At 47.1% G+C, this 24,076-nt stretch overlaps 1 protein-coding gene across 1 annotated transcript in view; it reads left to right on the forward strand.

Moving 5' to 3' along the window:
- The window catches only part of CD82 (CD82 molecule), a 42,446-nt gene that overhangs the window by 11,594 nt on the left and 6,776 nt on the right, over positions 1–24,076 (forward strand). Inside the window, exons 2-5 of the mRNA XM_075502541.1 lie at positions 8,552–8,632; positions 14,242–14,314; positions 17,764–17,888; positions 19,053–19,127. Coding sequence (XP_075358656.1) covers positions 8,570–8,632; positions 14,242–14,314; positions 17,764–17,888; positions 19,053–19,127 — 336 coding nt within the window. The 5' untranslated portion in view covers positions 8,552–8,569. The remainder of the gene's footprint in view (positions 1–8,551; positions 8,633–14,241; positions 14,315–17,763; positions 17,889–19,052; positions 19,128–24,076) is intronic.

Consider the following 24,076-nt stretch of genomic DNA (forward strand, 5'->3'; position numbering starts at 1 on the left):
GGGAAGGCTGCTAGGTCTCAGGAAGGTATCTCCAGGCCAAGTGGTGCTGGGAAGGATATTGTGCAACTCCTCAGAGGAGATTTGTCGACCTCCACAGCGTTGCTTGCATGAGAAGGGAGGCTCAGGAGCCCATCCTGTGCATGTACTTGCACTGGGGATTTCCAGGTTGATGAGGCAGATGGCAAATGCTTAGTAGCATCCTCTGCCCGCTGCAGAGCCATGCTGGGGAGAAGCTTACCCGAGCACGAGCAGGGTGCTGCTCATCTGTGCTGGCCACCCTGCTGCAGTTTGGGGTGCAGGTCCTGCTCAGGGGCTTTGCTCCTCCATGGGGTGGTGTGGGGCAAGCCAGCATGGGGGACTGCCTTTAACACACAGGCACTGCTTGTGGGCGGGGGAGCTGGCAGAGGCATCTATTTCAGAGGTTAAGTTTACCGAGTAACAGCTCCAAGTGCAGAAAACAAAGCTGAGCTAGTCTTGTTTTTGGAGCCATTAAAGAGCCAGTGTAGTCAAGTGACAGAGTTGCCCAACCAGTTTTGTGAAAACTACGCCTTTTTACTGCACCTTATGCTGGTTTTAGTGTGGAGACCTCTTTCTGGATCCCACCTGCGGTGTTTGTTGCACAATAATGTTGTAGTATGTGGTAATCAAAAAGAAAAAGTCCACTAAACTGTATTTTTGGCTTTTTCTTCTGTCTGCTATTTCTGGGAAGTGGCTTGTGTTTTTTGGTTTGTTTTTTTGTTTTGTTTTGTTTTTTGTAAGGGGGAGAGGAGAAACAAATTACTTCTGGGACAGGTTGTGGGGTTTTTAGGTTGGGGTTTTTTTTTCCCCATTTTTTTTTTGGCAGACTTGTATTTCTGGTCTTGCTGAATGGAAAGATTTGCTTAAGTCGGAGAAATACTGTCCTGCAAATACTGTCATGCTGTGCAAGCATGAGTGTATAGACTGAAAATAGCAAAGAACTTTCTGAATTTGCCAGTCATAGGGACCGAAGACCTACTTAGATGTTGGCTTTCAAACTGAAGTGTGAACTCCAGATGTTCTTAATCTCATTGCACCCCTTGCAAGTAGAGAGATGACAATGGGCACTTCTAAAACCTGCGCTGCTCTTTGATACTGAACTGTGAGTTGGTTTTTTTTAACAGTATGATAGTGGCCTATAAATATCTAGTAACTTCCCCTCGAGCATCAGAAGTACATTTCTAAAGTACGCATTTCCTTTTTACAAAATGTATAGCATGTGCTTGCTGTGGTGAAACATGCTGAAAAACCTCTGCCATCCTAGACAGTCCTACAAGTGCTTTCTAATCTAGGGTCTCACTGGATGACACTGTTTCTTGTTGGATTATTCACACAACAGTATACTAATTACAGAAGTCAAACAGAAAAGCTTAATGTCTTTCAGGTGCACCAGGAACAAATCTACCTTTGCAGTGTGAGTTGATGAGTTTCTTCAGAAACTCATTGAGTTCCCTGACAAATCTAGTCTTTCCAGTGGTATTTCTGCAGGACTTGCAGCCAGCTGTTGCCTTGCTTTAGTCTGCTCCCCTTACTCCACAGACAGCAAATGTGCAGGGACTGCATGCACACTTGAGCCTCTGGCTTGCAGATGTCTTGCAGATGCTCATGTTTGGGTGTCACTGTATGTGTTTGTAGTCCTAAGGGGTGAGAGCAAAGTCTGTTGACAATTAAGTATCATGCTGAAGTTTGCAGGCTATGCTGCTATCTCTGACTTTGTGCTTAGCCCTCAAACCATCTCCTCTAGCTTGAAGGCAATTGTCTTCAACTTAAGATAAGCAACTGTGTCTAGAGGAGATGGAATAAGAGAGTCTGTTCTGCATACCTTCTTTTCTTCCCTTCTGTTTCCAAAGTTTTGTATTATGCAGAAATACAGTTTTCTACCTTGCCCTGACACTCTCCTTCAGAAAGAAATGGTAGCTGAATCAGTACACACACACACACACACACACACACACACAAATAAAAAGAATCTCTGCATCCACAAGTGTGGCCTGTTTGAGAGGGTAACCCTAATTAGCAGCCTTAATTTTTAGGATCCAGCTTCTCCCTCAAATCTCTCCATTGTAACTTTAGAAGAGATGCTGTTTGGAAAATCTCCATGACAAACGTGATCTTGATTATGTTTTCAAGGTCACTACACAGCTGGTGTTATCTCAGTGGAGCTTAAAGAAAAGTTCAGTGAATTCAGACCTGGGTCTTTCATTGGCTTTGCAGTTATTTGCTTGCCAGAGACAAGATGTACTTCCCAGGTGTACTAAAAGTCCGAGGTCTTTGAATATTAACGTCAACAAGATGCACTCCTTTGGATATTCTCTGTATGTTAACATGGCTGTAACTTGCAGTCTCTGCCCTGAGGGCACTGCTGTACCTGGTTGACAGGAGACTTAGTAACTCTGTCATTGTTCATTAGCTGGTACTGTTGTGTGAAGCTGTACTGTCTCATCACTGATGATCAGGAGACCTTCTGATTGCCAAGTGCTTGTTCTTCATGTGCATGGATAGAGGAGCATTCCTGGCAGCTGGGCTTTGCGGTGCAAGGGCTCAAAATCCTGCAAGAGATGGACTGTTTCCTCCCCTGCTGTTAAAGATTGTGGCTTTCTGGCCTGCCCCTTCCCCAGCCTCTCCTGCATGTGGGTGTCTGGCTTGGAGCTGGAAGGGGAAGTGACCATTTAGTGAGCAACTTCTGATCCCCAGCTGGCTTTTGTGGGTCTCTAGCCTGGTATATGGCTGATCTGGTTCTGGTTTCTGGATTGGAATAATACTGCAAAAAGTAACTGCACTAGCCTTCAAAATGGCCTTAACCTCATGCAAATTAGTGAGCAGATAAACAAACATTTTTATGGAACCAGTGACTTGCTGATCCCCTCCTAGGGACAGGTGCTAGTTGTTTTCATCAGAGGGAGCCAGTTCTGTGGCCTGAGTACATCAGTGGGAGGTCCTCTTTCTCCAGGGCTTCTTGGTCGATCTGTCTACAAATGAGCTAGCTAAACTTGGTCACTGTTGCGGTGTGAAAGGAAGGCAGGGAGGTGAGATTAGATCAGGGAGAGCTTTAGCGATTTTCAAAGTCCAGCCTGGTAATAGTATCTTGAGGGAAACAACCTGTTGCAATGTATAAGGCTTGGGTAGGCATGGGGAAGGTGGTGCTTGGCTGCTGTGTCAGGAAGCACTTGCAGTGCTTGTGATCAGCTGAGGCTGCTTTGGAGGTTGCTTCAGTGGACTAGCTGAACTTTCATCCAAAAATTCCACTTGCCACAGCAGATACAAGATGCGAAGGAGCAGGAGCCTCAGGGTCTGCTGCACAACCGTAGTTCACAGTGCTGCCTGCTGCATCTCTGCGTCCATCAAGTTGGAAGTTTCTCCTTTGGCAGGCAGGAGGGATAGCAGAAATGAGCCAGCATGTCAACCATACAGGACATTCAAGGTGTTTGTGGGGGCAAGGGGAATAGCAACTGGAAAACCAGTTTTGGTGCTGGTTTGACCTCATCCTAGCCTGGTAGAAGCTAGTAGCAGCACGTCCTATAAGGTCTGCCTTTGTTTTACACTCCCTGGGGTTAGAGCCTGAGGGGTGGTAGTGGGGAGCAACTGGCCAAAGTACATAGAAACAACCTGCAGCTTCTTTGTAACCGATCATTTCCTTTCCTTAAGGAAGATGGTCTGGGGGAGAGGGGACAGCATCTTCCAGGCTATGTAGATGAGTTCAAATGTGAACCCTCTTCTACTTGACTTGGAGTATTGGGGCTGACCTTCAGAGCTCGTTGCTCTCGGGAGCACGTGTCCTCTCCTTGAGGGTTTGCGGGAACTTTGCACTTGCCTGTAAATGTACCGACACGGTGATTTCCACAACTGATCTACTCTAGTTTGTGTTGAGGTTGTTCCTGCTTGTCGTCTTCTCTTTCACCATGCTTGTAAATGAGTCCCTTATTTGTGCTGTACAGTAACTCGGCAGCTGAGGTGCTTCAGCTGCCAGAACTCATCAGGAAGAAACCTGCACTGCAAGAGCAAGGGTGGTGCTGCAGAGGAGGGCTGAGCTCTTACCGGCAGAGCTGCATGGCACAGGCATGTACAGCGCTAGCCTGAGCCAAATATCATGAGCTTCAGCGACCACCAAACATGCAGTACTTGCTAGGTGGAGGCAGTACAGGATCTAATTTGAGAGAGCAGAATTGCAATTAAAAATTAACTTAACCTCTCTGCCCCTTCACTGATGTGGTTATAACATCTGTACATGAGTGTTCTGCCTCCCGCCTCACCCGGCCAGTTGTGGGGCTGGAAGGCAGAGGCGTTCGGCTCTCCCCATATCGCCTGTCCTTCACCACGGTCACCTTTTGCGGGAGGGGGGCTGGGAGTATCGCAGGCTCCTGCAACAAAAATAAGTTAATCTGAGCTGTGATGGGACTCCTCTGCTGTTGCTAACAAAGCAGGCCTCTGTCTGCCTGTCCTCAGACACACGTGTCCTGGATTTTGTGCTCCACATACCAGTCTTGCTGTCATCGCTGTTGCTGGGAAAACAACAGGTCTGAGAGTTGGAAGTGGTGGAGGTGGCGGGAAGCCATCCTGTGATGCTGGTTTAGCCTGTGCAGACTCGTCCCATTCCTCCCCCGTGGGGAACCCTGGGGTCCTGGCTCAATTGATGCCTTCCTGGAGTTGGCTCTCCCTTCAGGTCCTGGGGCTGATGCTAAGAAAGACCTAGGATCAACTACACAGAAGCTGACCAGGCCATGTTGACAACCAAGTTCTTATGGCAGTAGTGTCTCAAAGCAGCAAACTGATAGATGTGCATAAATAAGCCTGCATATCTTTACAGGATGGGAAATGAGAGGCTGGGAGAAATGCCAGTCTGCAAAGTTGACAGTACGGTCTCTGATGCCAGGTCTGCAGAGTATTTCATAAATCTGGAGAATGACAGGGAAAATTTGGAGGCATATGGGCAGGATTGTTGAAAAGACTGGGTATGGCTGCTTGGGGAGGAAAGTTCAAATGGTCAAAGCAGTTAGGCTGGAGAGGAAAAGGAGGAAACAAACAATTGCGGACAATCGGTGGAATTTAAAAGTTGCAAACTTCATGTATTAAACCTTTGCACGTGTTGCTGCAGGATATTAAGGCTCAAAAGTTGACCAACTTCAAAAGGCAAATGGTCAGCTCTGACTGCCACAGTCCACAGGCAGCACTGGCTGGCAAGACTTGGTACTTAAGCCAGCCCTTCACTGGCAAGTGGCCTGTGGATATGCCTGGTTGTGGTAACTCCAAGCTCGTCTGCTTCCAGAACTGACCCATCTCAAATTTTGCTGAGCTGCTGTTTCTACTGTATGGCAGTGTTGCTAGTTTTGTGACTGTTTGTGCACTTTCAGCAGGTAGGGTTTTGAGGAGTTTCATTAATGTAGCAAACAAAAGTAAGTTTGATTTCTTAAGGATAGCAGAAGAATTGGAAAATCTGCAATGTTTCAGTATGCAGAGCCCTAAAGTATCTTAAAAGCTCAAAGCAAAGCCCTAAAAACCTGGTTCTCTTTTTGGCTTGGAAACTGTAGTTTGAATTACTTTATGGCTAGGAGCTATGGAAGAGGTATATACTGCCTGTGGCAAGAGGAGAACAGTGCATAATGCTGTAATGCAGTTGGGGTTTTGGTTTTTTTTTTTTTTTAATAAACATTGAAGATGGTATGCCTTTAACAAGTAGCTAGGAGTTGAAGAGCTCCGAAAGCAGTCTTTTTTTTCTTGTCACCTCAGGCATGTTGTCTTCCACACCAGCTCTTCTCAACTTGTTTGACTACTTAATTATCTTAGATAACTATTGTAAAGATCCTAAGAGCTCTGCAAATCTCTGCTTTCCTGACTAATCAAAGTAGTGTGGATGGGAGGTGGAAATAGGCAGCACATGGCTACTTAGTGCTAGGAAGCAAATCAGTGAGTACTGGGAGTTGTCCCTCCAGCTTGAAAATAAGGAGGATTGCACCTGGGACCGGATGTCTTAAGGTAAGAAGTCCAGTGCCTTGTGCAGGAGGTTATTATCTAGCTTAGTTCTTGGCTAGGTTGAAGAGTAGAAAAACACTTGTATCCCCCACAACAGACATTCATCATCGCCTAGGGACCTGGCTGCCTCAATGTTCTGGTTAGACTGCCAGGCTCCAATTTGTGATGCTATTAAGAGGAGATGTGTTCATGGTGAAGCCAGTAAGGAAGCCAGCTGGATGGGAAAACTTATGTCTTAGTTATCCTCTCCAAGTGCAGTTGTAAGTGTTGGTGCCTGCCAGGATTAAAGGCCCAAGGAAACATATCTCCTGCAGAGGAAAGGAGGGGAGCACACAGTTTGAAGGAAGCGACACTTGTGCTGTCCCTGCTCAAATACTTGTCCCTTTTCTGAGATACCTTTTAAAGGGCATGGTAGTCTTCGGGTTACAGCTGTTCTGTGACAGCAAGCTGGCGTATGATTTGTGGTAGGAGAGCTGCTCTAACATGAGCAAGGCTTGTTGAATAAACTTGCTGTCATTAACCAAGGGTAAAAATCTGCTAACAGAGAGCCTTCACTTGCTTTTCATAGGTTGGTAGTGATGCAGCTGTTGTATAGTGCATCTGCTGGAACAGAACCAGCTCATAGCCGATGGCCGCACCTGCGGGAACTGGAAATGGGAATGATGTGTGTTTGGTATTTGGTGTAAGTGTGGACCAGAAACTGTTACAGGAGCTTCCCATGGTCTAATTTGAAAGACCTACTTCTGGGTGCTGCTGGCTTTATGGACTCTGATCTGAGGAGTTAACTGAATAAAAAGTGACTGAGATAATGCTAGCCTGGCTGTGCAGCAAGAGCTCCTTGGGTGCAATGACTGCTATATAGATGGGATTTTTAAGATCAGCCTGTAGCACAGCTGGCTGAGATTGTATTTCTGTGCTGCTTTCCCATCTCAGTAGTGTCTTGCTGTATGCTGTGCCGCGACGGGCTTAGCCCAGCCTCTAGTTATGGCATCCCTTGAAGTTACAGCAGTAGTGTTGTCTTCAGCCACAGAGTTCAGACTCATGCTCTCCTGGTAGTTGGAGGGTGACTGTTGCTTGATGGGAAGACTAGCCAGTTATAACAAGGCCTGCTTACCAGTTTAGCTCCAGAGTTAACCTAAATATTTAATAGGATTAAGCAAAAGCCTTTGATTGAAACAAAAGAACGTACTGGGCTCCAGTGACTGTTAGTACACCCAGGCTGGCAGCAGGGAACCCTTCTGACCTTGCTCTCTGTTGGGGCTGGCTCTTTCCAGACCAGACTGGTGACCAGCCTAGTATTGCTCTTCCTCTGGCTGTTGCTTCTCAGTGTAGTCTGTTTTGAGCAAGGAACTTGCTAGAGCAAATTTTAAGGAACTTAAAAGTCCTCTGTTGCCTGTGCGGGAAACATAACTGAGCATGGGGGAAGAAGGAGAAGCAGGGAAGGTGACCTGAGATGTTCTTCCACTGGTCCTCATGTATTACTCAGCTATGCTGCTTCCCCATGAGGAGGCTTACTCCAGTAGCAGGGATGGTCTGTGGGACTTTTTTCTAACTTCTGAGCTCTTTGCTGTCAGACAAGTGAGAACTGGAGTAGCTTGCAGTGATACAGATCTATTTACTCCCTGGGTCCTGTAGTGCAAAGACCTGCTGAGGATCCGTTGTTGATAAGCTGCCTAACTTGCAGTGTTAAGAGCAACCTTGTTATCTCTTATGTGGGTTTACATAGGCTTCAGCCATGGTAATTGAGCAGAGTTAAATTCAGATACAATAAAGTACCTTCTCTCTGTGAAGACCTGCCCTGGAGTTTGTCTCTTGCCCTCTCTGTATTGCTTGCTAGCCATCCCATGGATGTGTGTGGTTTCTGTGGCTGGTACCAACAAACTAAACCCAGCATCTTGTCTTATCAGTGCTCCCACACTGCCTTGGACTTGTGAGGTTGGCTTTGGAAACTGGGACTCGTTGAAATCTTGCTGGTCTTGATCTTGCAGCAGAATTGTATGTAACCGTGGAGCAGAGTTGCTGGTCCTCATGCATTGTCAAAGCATCAGGTGCCGAGTTGTGCACAGGAAGCTTGATTCAATGCTGCCTTTTAAATTGACCCCTCGGCCTTACTCTTCAGTGTCCTTTCAGCTGCTTAGGGGTCACGAGGAGATGAGATTTTTCTGGGGAGGGAGCTGGCCTTGTGAGCTCCTTCTTTAGGTTAAGTGCATCCCTTTTGTCTGCTGGGAGTGGTATCTAGAGTTGGTGTTTTGGTTGACGCTATTAATGCAAAGTCCGTATAAATAGTGATGGAATTAGCAGTATATTTGTGATTAAATCCCTTAACTGCTGATAGCCCTCTGTCACTCTCCAGGAGATCTTCGCAGCAGTGGCTGTTTGTATTTGTAAAGATGGTGTTGTCCTGTTTTGCTGCCCTGAAAAGTCTATGGAGCACGTGCTTTCTGTGTGTCTGCTCTGAGACCCACCAGATGATCCAGAGCTCTGCACAGGGTTAAGAGTGTTGCTCTGAAACTGCCTGGAGGACCTGTTACTAACATAACTGATTGTCTGTCTGCTTTCCCCTTAGGTCCTGTAAGTTAAGAAGATGGGGTCTGGCTGCCTAAAAGCCACCAAGTACTTCCTCTTCCTCTTCAATCTCCTGTTCCTTGTAAGTATTGTGGGCATCTGCAGAGTAGAAAGGAAGGCCTGGACTAAAATTAGCTGGAAAGGTGTTTTTTCTGGATGTTGGCCCAGTGTGTTCATTAAATAAAATGGCGAATTTTGGAAGGAGGGAGGGAGGGAATCCCTGAAGCTGAGGGACATCAGAGCTGCTGTGCAGCTCCCAGGTATGTCAAGCAGCTCTGTGCCCAGTACCCACCTGCTGTCTCCAACGCACACAGCTCCCTTCCTGCAGTGAGAAGGGAAAAAGGGAGTTATGGGTCCTTTCTGGAAGGAGAGTAGTTGTAACTACTTTCTCTGCCACATCTGGAGCAGTAGCTGAGCTGCCCCTGAGCAGCAAAGCTACAAAACCTGCCAAGTAATGGCAGTGCCCTCCTAAATAGGCCAGGCAAGCTTCAAAGAACAACTCTAATTTTGTCTGAGTCCCAACGGCTGGTTTTGATTTTTTAACAAGATGAATTAGTCCAAGTTCCCTATTTGAAATGGAGTTGGGAGGTAGGGGAGACTGGGGCAGGCTTGGCTGGGGAAATGAGGCAGCCCACCGGACGCAGTTATTTTCCAGTGTGAGGCGCAGCAAAAGATGAACTCCTTTTGGATCAGAGTGGGTCTGGGAGGGCCACGCACATTCTTGCGTGCATCCTTTTGTGCAGCTCAGATATTGTGTGTCATGTGGACAGTGATGGTACTGTTGGTGCTGCCCTCCTGCAGTGGGATGGTGTAGTGAGGGCGCATAAGGTTTCAGCTTTCCACATATCAGCACGAAAATAGCCTGTCTGATATTGTTACCCTTTGTGCAGTGTGTAAGGGGAAGAAAGGGCCAGGCTGGGAGGGAAATGGAGCACGATAAGGTGAGCACTGCTTTCTGGTCTCGGTCCCTGCACACAGCTTCACTCTTGCTTCCTGTATGGCTGCGCTGTGCTGCTGGCGTGCAGGCTGAACTTGAGGCACATCTGGATCTGGTTTCCCTTGGCTTACTCTGCTGGCTCTTTCCTCTCTGCATTTTGCTTCCATCCTGAGAGTAGTTAGCCCTGGTCTAAGGGCTGAAAGTCAGGGGTGCTCAAAGCACCCATGGGGAAGACTCTTGAGAGGGAGAGGAGAGGTTTTTCAAGGGCTACTAGATCTTCCAGAGTATGATTTGGTCCACTTCAAGGATAGGAAAAATCCATCTGAATCCAGGCCTGTCCTACTAGTGCAGGACTCCTCTGAAGACATATTAGTATCCAGGCTACCTTCTCTCTTGAAGAGGTGGTACTTTTTAAGCAGTATATAACTTAACCAGTCTACCCTGGGAAGCAGAGCTGCATTTGTTAAGGCAGTGTTTGAATCTTGCTGAAGCCCAGTACCTGGGCACTGTCTAGTCTTCCTTTATACCCAAGCCTAGGTCCAGGGTCATTAGCTAACTTCTGCATAGAGAAAGTTCTCTTCAAAAAAGCCAGCCTAGCATGGGAGGAAAGGGGAAAGATGACAGCCTGAAATAATACTACGGTGCCGTACAACACTGTCGCTGTTTTGGTAGATGCTATCAATGGTTATTGTGGCATCTCTATTCCACATTGCTCTCCTCTTCCCTCTCTGCTGAGCCAGGCATGGTCGTGGGCAGCCTGCGGGGATACCCGTGCTGTCAGGAGGCAGAGTTGAACCGCTTCGTCAGGCTGACCCACGTCTGCGGTGAAAAACACTTTCCGATATTTTGTAAGACTGGGAGGATTGCAGGTGCTGAATCCCTCTGTGGGTCTTGGGGAGGCTTGAGCACTCCTGTCTGGGTTGCAAGTGATGGGAAGCAGCTGTTCTTTGTCCTGTGCACACCCTGCTCAACCAACTTCTCTGGTGTAGCAGCCAGCCCCTCTCCCTCTTGGGGAAAGCTGATCTGATGCACTGAGCTGGGCCTGGAGAGTAAGAGTTTTAAGGTGGGGTGCGAGGAGATATGTGTTGACCAAAGGGAGAAACTGCTTTAATGAGCTTTTTGCTAAGCCTGCCGTGCAGCACAGGCACTGTCTTCCCCTCAGGCTGCTCTGTGGAAAGTGAGGTCTCTGAAGCCGCTGTGTTCTGGTGGGGAGCTTGGTATTTCTAGCGTGAAGATTTTGAGTGCGATTCTGTCTTCACTGATGGCAGGCGTTTTGTATGTGTCAGATGTTGAGGAAGGTGGTATCCATTATTCTCTTGCTGTCATAGGAAGTAGTTGACATGAGAAGCTTTTTCCGTTATGGTTGTTCAAGGTCTGAATGGGGGGGACAAATCTTGAGCTTATACAGTGTGGTAAATCAATATTAATCTAGTAGAGAAACTGCTTCTGTTGAGTTGCTGAGCTCCCTGCACAGACAGGTTTTGCATACCTCGTGCTGGTTTCCCGGAGCTGCTGAGTTTTGTTGAGGACAGTGCTTGCACAAATGTGAACGTTAATGCTGGTGATGGAGCTGTGTGTCTGTTCTAGACCTTGAGCTGAGCCTCTGTGACTGCACCCTGTGCAGGCCAGTCCTCACTGTGCCCTCCAGCCTTGATGGAGCTGATGAATTAAGCCTTTAGAGACATGCTAGTGCCTCTTTTGGAAGTTAGTCAGTCATTGACATAGCACTTCTCTACAGCTTGAGGTCTATGATAAGGTCCCTTGCTATAGCTGAAGTAGTTCAGGGACTTGGTGGTATTTTGCAGTCTTGGAGCCTTATTTCAGGGAAGGGTTTGACCTGCTTCGATTAAAGAGAAGAAGGTTATTTGGACTGCTTGCCTACTTGCTACAAAAGATACCAAAAACATAAGCTTGGAGTATAAGCTTAGTTTCTTTAATCACAACTTTACGCATCTCTAGCTTCTTGGGTAGCAGACATGGGCCACAGCAGATGCTTCTCCTTAGAAAGGAGCTAGTTCTGTGAGACAAGTTCAACAGTCTACGGAAACTATTTGTTTAGAATATATAACTGTCTGTCCTACTTCTAACCCTTCTGTAAATGGAGCAGGAGGCTACTACCTAAAACAAAGCCTGGAGTTTAAGAGCCTTTCTGTTGGCCCCTGTGCCAGGCTCAACGTTGCCTTGTGCAGTCTGAGTGTGAAGGAAGGCAGTGCTGGGGGAGGATAGCTGGATACCCCCAGCTGCTCTTTCCAGAAAGGTGAGTCGGCTCCATCACAGCTTAGTTCTTCCATGCCCCTCTTCACTGGGCTCTGCTGTGGGAAGCTGCTGGCCCTGCCTTGAGGGAGCTGCATACTTCTGGCTTGGGTGTGAAAGGGGATCTTGCTGAAATCAGGGTTGAAATCTCTATCCCTGGGGTGGAGGGGAGACATCTGTCCCCCACTTCAGGAGTTTAAAGCAGTGGAGCAGAGGAATTAAACTCTCTGGAAGGCAGATGTGATTTCTTCTATGGAGGGTCTGAAGTCAAGCCAGTGGCAGAAGCAGCCTTGCTATGCTATGCAAACTCCTGAAGATGCTGACCAGAGATACTATCCTGCTAGGAGGTAAATATACTATTGTTAATAGGACAGTGTTTTCTCCCTGCCTTCCCCTTTTAGTGTTTTCCACAGCAGCTCCTGGCAAATGCACGAGTTGTGGACTAGAGCAAAGATCAGAGTGAAAACAGGCCTTGGATAGTGTGAGCACCTCATAACAAATAACTTCCCAGGAACTCAGCTCAGCAGCCATTCTGTGTTTTGTCAGCAACATAAAAAATTAGGTGACATTTCAGGGTCAGCGAGCCAAGAGAGAAGTCATACGGCACTGTTTGCATCTTTGTTAAGACAAATATTTTTATTAAGACTATAGTTTAAATGTGAGACTGCCTCGAACTGTAAATTCAGCAGTTCTTGGCAATACCAAGTTTTGAGAGGAATTTTTTTAGGTGCCACAGCTGTTGCATGTTCAAGGGGCCTTTGTAGTTTGATCAGCAGATTGAGTGCTGCGGTGCAGCATGTTGGAACATGAGGCAAGGGAGATTTCTTGTTACTGCCATCTTGTCTTTTTATCTTTTTTCTGGGATACAACAGCTGTATGCTTTCTGCAGCTGAGTCAGTCTTCTTCATCCATCTTCATAGACGGGAACTTGCTTGGTGACTTCCTAATCCCGTCGCTAGAGCTAACTACATGTTGTGCCCTCTGCCAAGCCAGGAAAGCTTGCAAGCAGCTTATTTCAGACTGTTGCTTTATCTTTGCTCAGAAAAGCTTCTTTGTATGAGGAGCTGAAGCATAGTGTAAACTTTCAAAATGTGGAGCCAATGCCTGTCCATACAACCCTCTCTGCCAGCTTGCTTCAGGTGGTGGTTTGGCATTTCCCTTGTCTCCCAAATATCAGAACTTTCTCTAATGAAGCACAGAATTGCAATCTCTCTTCAGCCCTGTTGGTTTATTTAGTATTTCACTTCATCCTGTCTTGAAATTCTGCTGATGTAAGAACTGCTGCTTGCAGTTCATGTCCTCTGGAAGCATCTCACTTGCACTCCTTGTCCTTCCCTTGTTTCTTCAGTCTGTTTTAGATCTTTGTACAACAAGTGGTTTCCAGCCTTTGCCACTTCTAGTTCGCTGAACGGCACAAGTTTCAGTTTCTTATCAAAGCTCTAGACTTACAGGCTTCTCAGCATAGTTACTTTATTATGGGTATAATGGTGCTCTCATCCTAATTTGGGAGGTGGGGTCATCTACATGCAAACGCCTCACAGTGTAGTATAAAACATGGTGATGCCTGGAAGCTAAAACAGAGCATGCTTGGCTCCCTGTCCCCTCCCCGTCCGTCCGTCCCGTCCGTCCGTCCCCCCCCCCCCCCCCCCCCCCGAGGTGGGAAAATTGTATGTCTCTTGCCTTCTCAATTCAACGTCTGGATTCAGCTGAGTCCTCATAGGGTCATATTGCTCTACTAATCCTTGCCCTAGATAAGACTGTGGAGCGCAAGGCAGAGACCGTGGCTGATGTTTCATAATGCTTGACTCTCTGGTGATAAGATGTGTTGGCTTGAGGGGCTGGGGTATTCCGGCATAAAGTAGTGGCCAAGACAAAATGCCTAAGCTTGGCTTTGGAAGGGGCAAGGCACTTCACTCAAGGGAACCTGCATGCAAAGTGAATGCTGCTTTTTTTTTGTGCGTTTGTGGGTTGAAGCTATAATGTTATAACAGAGCCTGACAAGCTGAAGATTTCCTTCCTGGGAAGGTTCCAGCTGCCAGATACCAAATCCTTTGGCAGCTGGCTTCCAGCCTGGTCCCATAGGGTCAGGGATTTCTCTATTCAAAAAAATCTTCAAAAATCACATGCTGGATGTTTGTCCTTCCTCGGTTCTTCACAGAAGCAGTGCACTTAGCTTTTGCTTCTGACAACAAGGTTCTAGCAGCAGGGCGTCTCTTCCTCAGACCGTTTTGAACAGTCCTCCTATACAACATCATGTACTACTAAAATACTGTGTGAAGGACTGCCAAGCAGGACCTGGGTGTCCTTTGCAGTTGGCTGAGGCGCTCTTCCTGGAGTCGTGCTAATCCTGTTTACTTTGGGAGGAGTACCATGGGGGAGATGGGTGGGAACAGCAAAAGAATGGTTGTTTTTACTCTGGAAGTATGGAGGATGGTGACTGCCTCCTCTTATTTGTCTAAACTAATAAGCCAGCTATATATGTTTTGTTCTTACTCTTTCAGATTCTGGGCGCTGTGATCCTGGGTTTTGGAATATGGATTCTGGCCGATAAAACCAGTTTCATTGCAGTTCTACGTAAGCCCATGTTTCTTCATCTTCTTGCTCCTTCTGAATGTACTCTAGTCCGGGGCTGTGCTTGACCATGGTATAGCCTAGGGGTGGCGATACTTTTATGCATGGTCTGTGACCTGAACAGTAACACAGCGTATAGCAAGATGGGACTCTATCAGGGACAGGGTGAAAGGGAACAACCCTGGAGATACGGCATTCCTCCTAGTCTTGTGGATTGCAACACCAGGGTCAGACTGAGTGAGACCATTGCCTCTTCACACAACAATCCAAATACTTTGTATTAAACACAGGGACTAGTATTTCATCCTATTTTCACTGCATGCTCTATGTTTCCATAACAGCATCCTTATACCATCGTGTCCGAAGGCCCCCAGTGCCTTAACGTAGTTTCGCTATGCGAGTCCCCTATGCTCCCACGGCTTTCTGTAATGTTCTGTTTCAATTTGGTTGTTTTAAATGCCAAAGAAAGCAAGTACCTGTTTTTACTGATGGTTCATGTACATTGGAAGTAGCCAGTATGTTTGTTCCTAAGCATAAGTAGATTATGTAGATCTGAGAGGGGATGGAAGGTGTGGGTCTGTGAAGTCTTTAGTGCTCTGACTTCTAAAACATATTCTGTTATATGCACTTCATGAGACTTAGCCTGGCCATCAGAGGTGTTTTGTGTTGCTGCCTTGTTTGAGGGGCTAGCTTCCTTCCCCTTTAAGTCAGCCAAGAGCATCAACTTGAGTCTTAACAGAGGGTCTGCTTTCTGCAACAACCAAAAAACTGAGCTGGCTTAGCAGAGCATGGGCTTTGCAGGGCTGTAAGTGGACTGTCACCAAATGAGTAGCTCAGCTCCATCTTTCACAAGCTCTACTTCCTTTGTGCTTTTTCCTAGAGGGGGCTTCAAACAACTTTTTCTGCTTGGTGGATCTGGTTACCCATTGCTACTACCTCCAGAACTGCTGACTCTGGCACCAGTGTCAGATGCTGCAGGAGAGCTGCCTGCATGCTGCTTGCAGCCCCAGGGACTGAACAGTAATGGCATTCAACTACACTGATCCTGCAAAGGGCTTTATCTCCCAAGTCCTGCTGAACACTCCAGCCTGGCTTTGGGAGGTGCTGGGTGGAGACAACACCCCCACTAATGCCATACACACACATACTGCTGCTTGCTCTGTTTGTTGTGCTGTGGCATTTGGCTTGCTACTGCAGTACTAGAGGGGCAAGAAGCACAACAAGGGGTGTTGGTTAATAAAGTGGGAGCATGAGCAGAAACACATTTTTAATACAAGCAGCCAAAAAGGAGCTTCTCAGGGCCTGGCTATTTGCAGCACCCGTCATGGTCTGAGGGGTGTTTGGTACCAGTGGGCCAGCAGCTGTTCCCCCAGGCTGATGGGTGTTACTGACACTTGTGGAGGTACAAAGTCCCTGAGCTTGGCTCTGCTTCTTCCCATTTTACCCAGAATCTCTGCTAACAGAGCATTTAAGGATTTAGCTTCCTTCCTGGAGATTTCCAGCATCAGCTCTTTCTCCCTGCCCCCTCGCTTCCTTTCCCATGCCTTGCCCCTCTTTCTCTCTGCTTTAGTAACCCAGGCATCAGAGAGGGAGCCCGGCACAGCAGGGCACTCCGGCCGCTGCCAAAGGAGCCTGTTGTACTTGCTTGGCCACCTGCCCAGCACCGGGGAAAACACGGAGTGACAGCAAACAGAGCGGGAATCGTCTTGCCAGCAGAGCCTTCTCTTGCAAGACAAGACACATATCAGATGAGAAGTGCAAGCACGGCTCCTGTCCCCCTGCCACCGTCACTTTTCCAAAGGGCTTTTGAGTTGGAAATACCTTTTTCTTTCTTCTAATGAGAAGTTGACTAAGCAACTGCTTTATAGCACTGTGGAGGTGCTGCAACCTGGGGACTTGAACACTTGTATGATGGCTGAGCAGATTTTGGGGGAGGGAACAGGGTAGTCTGAAGGCCACTCCTTTAAGGCTGCTACTTCAGTAAATGCTTTGCAGTATCAGCACCTGACCTTGCACAGCAAGAGTCCTGGGACTGGTGAGGAAGGAGGAGCAGGATCCTACTTTGTGGCATATGTCCAGCCAGGGAAAGTCTGGCCTGGAAATGAATCGGGGCTGAAGTGTCTGAAGTGACCTGTGTGGCACACAGCTCTCGTTCATTTTTTGACAACTGATCTTTTTCCTCTGTTCAGCATGTTCTAGGGAAAAAGTCTGGGAGCTGGTGATTTGCACCAGGTATCAGAAGTGGGGGGAGGTATGTGTTAGAGGGGAGAGTATTAGTCAGGATTCGGTTACTCTCTCTTAACCTATTTCAGGAGGCGCTCAGAGGAAGCTTGCCTCCTGGGACTTCTGTACAGGAAACTAAATGCTGAGCTCTAGGAACATTATTTTCATTAATCACTGGACATCCAGAATTCCCCTACATTGTGCAGCTTGCAGGTTTAAGAATGTCTCTTAATGATAAATAAGGTTTCTGGTTACGGTTTCTAGATAGAGTATCTCTTCAACTTTTATGCCATAATGCTTGCTCCCTCCAATCCTATTCTGCAAGAAATAGTCCTGTGACCAACCCAAATATAAGAGCTTGTTTCTTCTGTTGCTCGCAGTACTGAATGTTGATGGGAGAGGGCTGACAGCACCAGCGTGTCTGAAATAATACTACCTAAACTTGGTTGAAAAACTGTTGGGTGTTCAAGAGCGCAGTCATTCCAGACACAATAGCAGGGGATAGCTAGTAGGATATGTAAAAGTAGCTAATTTGGGTGTGATACCTGTTTTGATCCTGCAATAGCATCTGTTTGCAGGGGTCATACACAGGTGCTGCAGCAGGCTGCAGTGAGTGCCTGGCCACAACCCATTCAACACTGACTTGTCAAGTAACCTGTCGCATCATCTATGCTCAACACTAGCTGTAGCTCCTGTGTCATGTTTCACTCCACAGAGTTTCTGTGTCCCACTGCTGACTGCAAGTGGATAAGTAAAAACAGAATGGCTGGAACAAGGAATGGTGCATTAAAGTGAAAAGCCAAACCAAAAGGGGTTTTTAGGACTTGAAAAAAGTTTCCTTTAAGATAGTGAAGGGAATTGAAGCAAACAGGCAGTAATCATGGAGTAGAACATACTTTATCTTACTCTCACTCAAAGGGCATTCATGAGGGAGTTAAAAATCCAGTAAGCAGCTAACTTTCTCTAAACAAGGTTCATTTGTTTGGAGTAACCTTGAGCCTTCTAGGCTCTGAGATAATGGAGCCCTGCAGGTTGGCTTTGAAAGTCTTCCTTCATCAGAAGACACCTAGAAGCAGCCTTCTCTCCCCATGTTCAACATGCCTCGGTGCAGTCCCTTTGTAGAAGACCATAGACTATTATGAGTAGATATGGAGGCAGTTCTCTAAATGGTGATGGCAGATGTAGTTTTTGTCAGTAGCTAATTTTGTTCCCTCTCCTGGCCCCTACAGAGATGTCGTCTCCCTCCCTGAAGACTGGTGCATACATCCTCGTCGGTGTTGGGGCTCTCACCATGCTGATGGGGTTCCTGGGATGTCTTGGAGCAGTCAATGAAATCCGATGTCTCTTGGGTCTGGTGAGAGAATTGATGCTATGTTTTAGATCCACCCTTCAATACCTCTCCTATAGAATCTGTTGGATTGTAGCTGGGGCTCAGGTCTCCTGGGGACAGTACTTCTGCTAGGTCAACTTGGATCCAGTTCTTACTTTGCACACATTAAACTCTCCAGCAGTCAACAGGCTGCAACAGTGGTTCCTCAGACATTACTGATGATGAGCTAATAACTCTGTGAAATGAGAGAGAATGTCACTGACACTTTCTGCAAACAGTGGGTTGAGGACTGCCAACTGAGGAGAGATGTCCCAGGTGGCCCTGTACCTCATCCCCCCCACCCAGACTTCCCAGTTGGCAGTGTGCTTTCAATGGTACAAGGACAAGTATCAAGGGCAGTGAGAGAAGAGGAAGAGTGACAGTGTCCTGCTGTGCTGCAAAGTTCGGCTTCTGCTGAAAGTGCAAGAGTGACTCAACTAGGAATGTCTTGTATGTCAGGACCTCTCTTCAAACAGTTAATCTATAGGAAATCTTCTGGCTGTGATGGATGAGATGACACTAGCTTCATACACCTCAGCCTGCTACTTGACTCCTGCTTATTCAGAGCACATATGTATAGGACACACAACAGAATACTTGGTTTCCTGGCATTAGGAATATCTAATGGTAGTAACTGCCACTGTTAAACCTTAGATGTCAGACTTTCCTTAAAAGCAGTTTGCTGGTGAATCTTAAATTTAGATCCTCAAACAAATTAAATAGCATTTTTAAAAAGGTAATAACCTAATTATTTTTTGTTATTTTTAAAACTGACTTCTGCTGTGGAGGCTTGGAGTAGGCAGAGTCCAACTGATTGAGGTCAGAGTGGAGCTGGGGGTGGGAGAGGGAGTCCCAGCTGGAATGACGCATGCAGAGGGTGCTTGTAAACCCTCTTGCTCCTGAAGTCTTCCTGTTGGCCTGATGGGAGAAGTGCTGAAATGCACTGGTCTGATGTCGATGCTTGTACTTAAGCCTTTTACTGGGCTTAAGTGGGGAGAACATTGTTGGTAGAAGAGCTTGTCTGCAGGCAAAGGTGTTGGCTCAATGTTGTGAATTCTGCTGTATGTGAAATCTTACTAAAACTTGTGCTATTATGTGCAGACCTTTCTAAAGGCTGATAGTGGTCATCTGTTATCTTTTTGTTTCCAGTACTTCACCTGCCTGATGGTAATCCTCATAACTCAGGTTGCTGCTGGACTGGTCATCTACTTCCAGAAAGAAACGGTATGTGTTTCTTACTGTGCATGCTTTCCTTGGTCTTGGTTTGAGGGAACAGGAGATGCCTGGAAATTCTTTCTTCCAAACTGGGCTATACTGTTAGCAGGTGTAACTGGATTCTCCTTTCCTCTACCCCAGCTCAGCAGCTTTGCTGTACAATTTACTTCTTCTGTAACTGCCAGCCTCAGCAGTGCTACTTGTTCAAGGATTATGAAGCTCTGTTTGATATGCAGGCTTTATTTTTGGGTAGTGGGACCAGTAAAAAGAAAATCTTGAAAGGCTTTTGACCACACTTCCTCTTGATCCTGCTGCAGACTACTATTTGGGCATGTAGTAGCAGTGATTACTACCGTGTTGCCATCACTAGTGCCTTGAGGGGTTACCAGCCTGAGTGATTGCTTTTCTGACTGGCCTCCCTCGTTGTGTTATCTTGTTCTGTCCTTTCAGCCCTTCTGCATCTGTGTGTAAAGCTCTGCTTGGAAGAGCCGTCCTCTTTCCCCAAGAGCAAACCTGAGTATCTGACAGTTCTTGTACTACAGTTTGATCTTGAAGCCAAGTGGTTTAACATTTTGAAGTGGATCTCTTTGTCAGGAATGCAATTTCACAGTGTATGCTTCTAGAGCTCTAATAGCCTTGGTAGTGTAAAGGGAATAACTTTTGAGCTACTTAAGTGCATTGCAACAGCCTGTCCTGGCTGTAGGTTCCCTGGCCAGGGCAGTGCCCGGTCAGGTCTCCAGCTGTTTGACAGCTAAACTGGGAGCCACATTCGTGCAGCGGGAGCAAGTTATAACTGTGGGGCCCCTGCTGGCTTCTGTCCTGGTGTTAAGGTTTCTGGTACAAGTTGTGGGTAACCCTGTCCTTTGCCACATAACTGTGTATCTATACCACTGCACAGCTGTGCTGGCTTCTCTTAAGCCAACCCTCCTGCTAGGTGGTTACAGAAAGCAGGTGGTTGAGGAAGCTATGGATGGGGCCTGGTGGTGAAGTTTGGGAGCAGGGGGAAGGTGCCTGCCCCTGGTGTAGCTGATACAAGCTTTGTACAAGTGGCTGTGGTGACTGTGAGCAGCTGTTGGCTGGGTTCCTTGCCAAATGTGGTGTGAATGTAGCTTGCTCTCTGGGCTGGCTGGAGCTGAAGGAGAAACTGAAACGTTGGCTAGCTGGTGTGTAACGTTACAGCTTTAAACAAGCTGCTGATTCTCAACAAACAGCTCTGACTAATGTAGAGGAGGTGTGGGGATGGGCATTCCCCTGCGATGGGGAAATGTGACTTTTCGGACCATGAAATTCCGTACCTCCATTGGTATTTCTCCTCCAGCTGTTGCTCTGCTCTAGAAAACTCCAGCCTTTGAGCTGTAGCTCTTCATTTGAACCTCAGTCAGACCAGGGAGAGATTAAAAATGCTGGGGGTTATTCTGCACAGCACTTGGAGCTGATGTGGCTGAGATCGTCACTTGTACGGATCCAGCAGAATGGTAGGGGAAGCTGGGCTTTGAAGAGATGCTCTGGTTCAGTCCTCGGTGAACAAAACTTATGGAAAAGCTCTTCTAGAGCCCTTCTATTTCAGGGGTCCTCTGAAGCACCTGCCGAGAGCACTAAGAAAAACTGTTTCAGGAAGGTCTTGGCTGAAACCTCCCACACACTGGTTGGTGGCTGCGCTTCAGTGATGCTATGCATGTCGCTCTGCTTCGCTTGATGTACGTCATCCCAGGGCAGCTCGGAGCACAGTGAAACAAATTGAAAACTGCTCAAGATCCAGTCCCTAGATGCCTATTGTTCTTCATGTTTATTTCTTTCTGACTTCAGGAACTTGGTTAAATATAAAACAAGGAATAATGGGAGTGGAGGAAAGTATCTCGGATCCAGAATGTAGCAAGGTGATACTTGCTCCTCCACTTCTTGTACCTGAAGTATTTATTTCTGCACTGCAGGAGAGTAGACAGGATTGTTGTTGTACTCCTCTCTACCTGCCCTTTTCTTGATTAGTAGCTACTGAACAGATTCATTTGATGGGGTGTTTTTTGTTGTTGTAATATCTGTTCCTTTTCAGTGTCAAAATCCTTCCCCACCCCTGGCATATGAAACTATGCTAAAATAGAGTTAATGTAACTGTAAAAGGCTGAGGCTCTGACAGGAAGGCTGCTGCTTTGCCTCCCCCCTGGGCATTGCTAGAGGAATGCCCCTTCAGACTGTAATTGCCCAGTACTACTAGGAGGATGTTGATGCAACATCCATTTCCCTACATCTGTTGGCTACTGAAGCTGGGGTGGGGTTTTTTTAGAGACAACAAAATAGTAATGTCACAAATGTGGCAAATGGCATTCTGCTTTGTGAGCCGAATGTTGCTACTCACCTATATCTGGTGGATCACAAGCCCCTAAGCATGTGAGAGCCTGAGCAAGGTCTCTCTTGGCCTAGTTCGCACAGTTCTCTGCAGCTTGGCTCTAAATGCCTTGAGCGAAGAGGAGCAGCGGTGGTCTTTTGGGAATTGCCCTACTTGCTAGCTATTGTTTGCAGCAAACAGGCCTGTGTGATTGCGGGCAGCAACTTGCCTGGGGCTGTGGACTACGCATTCGTTTTCAGAATGTGAAGTGACTGGGGGGGTGAGACACTGCTTCCTGGTTTTTTGAGTCTGTTTTCGTGCGCAGGCTAGATGCTAATAAATGCTGGGGGAAAGATCTAGCTTGAGTCTCGGACAGGATAGATGACCGATGGTGTCTGATGGTGGAAGAAGCCTGCATGATTAATTCTGAGACTGGAATGGAAGACCTATGCTCTTGCCTCTGGTGTTCAGCTTTTCCCAGCTCCCTCTTCAGTAAGCCTGTGTGAAGGGGAGACTGACAGCCCTGCTGCTTTTTGGCAGTGGTCTGTGGCTTTGGTGCCTAGGCTTTGAATGCCCCTGCTGTGGGGTGGTGGGGCTGTGCCTTCTGACGCCAGGCTAGCTAGAGCTGGGGAGCAGCAGGAGCCCAGAAAGCAAGGGTAGCGATTTCTTGCAGCAATCATGCTCCACACAGCACTGAGTCCTGACAAGCCTTAAATGGGTGAAGATGGTGAGGGTGTTGAAAGCCTGCCTGAATATTCAATATGCCTTTCTAGCTTGTTGCTCTTTCAGTTTTCGTCTGCCAGGTGCGGAAGGGTGATCAGCTACAGGTGCCTGTTTTTCCCCTTTGGGCTGCTCTGCCAGTTAAACCTCTGAACAAGCTGCCTCTGTGTGTGTGCTCTCCAGAGCTGTGCTATTGTTTGCGTAATATTCCCCCTTTCTCCAATTACTTTCTGAAACACCTAAGAATGCCTGAGTTTTTCTTTAAAGGAAATGCCTTGCGTTTTGAAACCAGAGCTGTTTGTAAGACTTCTTGCCTGTTCTTGTGTGAGAGTAGAGGAAGAGCAGAGATACGGCTTCCCTATGCAGCTGTGATTGGGGAGATCTAGTTCAGACCCTGTCTCTGCTTGTGGTGGGGTCCTGGAATGGAGAACAGAGGCACTGCATGAGATTCTTGCAGAAGTGACGCTAGGCTCCATCTGGCCAAATAGCTAAGGGGCCAGATGGGCCCAGGGTAGGGCAACAAACCCAGCTCTCCTTTCCTCCGTCTGTGCGTGTGGAGCAGCAGTGTGCGGGAGGGGTGAGGGTGGGAACTCAGAGGTTCAGTAACTGATAAGGCTTATGGCAGCAGCTAAGGCCAATCTCATTAGTGAGAACCAGGTCAGGTTGCCTTGATTTGAAGGGAAGGAAAATGGGAAGCAAAGTAATTAAAAGGGGAAGAGCCTAGACATCATGAGAAGAAAGATCATGCAGCTCCCATCTGTCTGGCCTAACATCACTGATCCCAGTGAGCTGAACTGCAGTTTTCCTAGGAAGAGGAGTTGCTAATGTAGACAAGCTTCTCTCTAGCAGTAGGCACTGCTTCCTCTTGCTGGGTGGAAACCAGCAAGAGGGTTTGCCATGGTCATTTGCAATACTTAACAGTAGAAGGAAAGGGAAAAACCATTTCTACTGATCTGAAATATGCTGTAGCACCACAGACAAAAAGGTAATACATGGGATGGGAGCATCCTAGTGCTCAGGCTGATGTAACTCCATCCCATCCCTCAAACAGTCTAATGACACTTCTCTCCAACCTCTTGTGATGTGGGTCTGTCCTTAGCAATAACAGCTGTCCTTGTGTGCAGGCTGGCTGAGAAGAGCTTCAGAAGGAGGTGGGAGGAAGAAGGTGAAGGAGTCTGCTGGGTGGTAGCTTGCACCTCTCATCAAACTGAAAGGTGTTATAAATATCTCTGGATAAGGAATGGGGGTGAAGAGATGATTTGATACACCTGAGCTTTGTGATAAGACTGTTAATGAGCAGTTTAGATAGTTGTAGTACTTCCTGTCTTAATATAGAAGCAGCAGTTGTAGGAGTTTGGGGAGAGGCTGATCAATGCCTTGTGGAAAAGGAAAGTTTCCACTAGCTGTATGTCAGAAAACCCAGCTGCGTACCGGAGCAGAGTGACTCATATTGTCCCTGAGCAGTGGGGACGAACTGCAGTGACTGAGATTCTGGACCAGAGTCTCGCTTGCAGTGCAAGGTTAGAAATGTTACTTGTGAGCACTTAGGGCAATGTTGTTCTTCAGCTTGCACTTATTTCACCTCTATCGTCTGGGGCAGGCAGCAGTTGCTCAGCCTGTGTCTTACCAGGATAACCATACCCAGTTCTGTTTCCTTACTGCTCATCAGGTTTATAGCTCTCCTCTGTGCCTGGGCAAGGACTTGCTGGGAAGTACCGGTGCTTTGGCTGTTGCCAAACCATTGCATAGCAAAGCTGCTGTCTTGCCTTCCCTTCAAGGCTGAGGCTGTATATATCACCTTATCTGTACTTGTTACTTTTTGCACTTAGCTTTTTTTGAGTGACCAAAGCTGCATATAACATTTCAGAAGAGATATAGTTTGTGCTTTGTACAATTGTTTTACTGTTTTCCTGTC

This window comes from Mycteria americana, chromosome 5 (assembly GCF_035582795.1).
Source record: "Mycteria americana isolate JAX WOST 10 ecotype Jacksonville Zoo and Gardens chromosome 5, USCA_MyAme_1.0, whole genome shotgun sequence".
In the NCBI taxonomy this organism is placed as follows: domain Eukaryota; kingdom Metazoa; phylum Chordata; class Aves; order Ciconiiformes; family Ciconiidae; genus Mycteria; species Mycteria americana.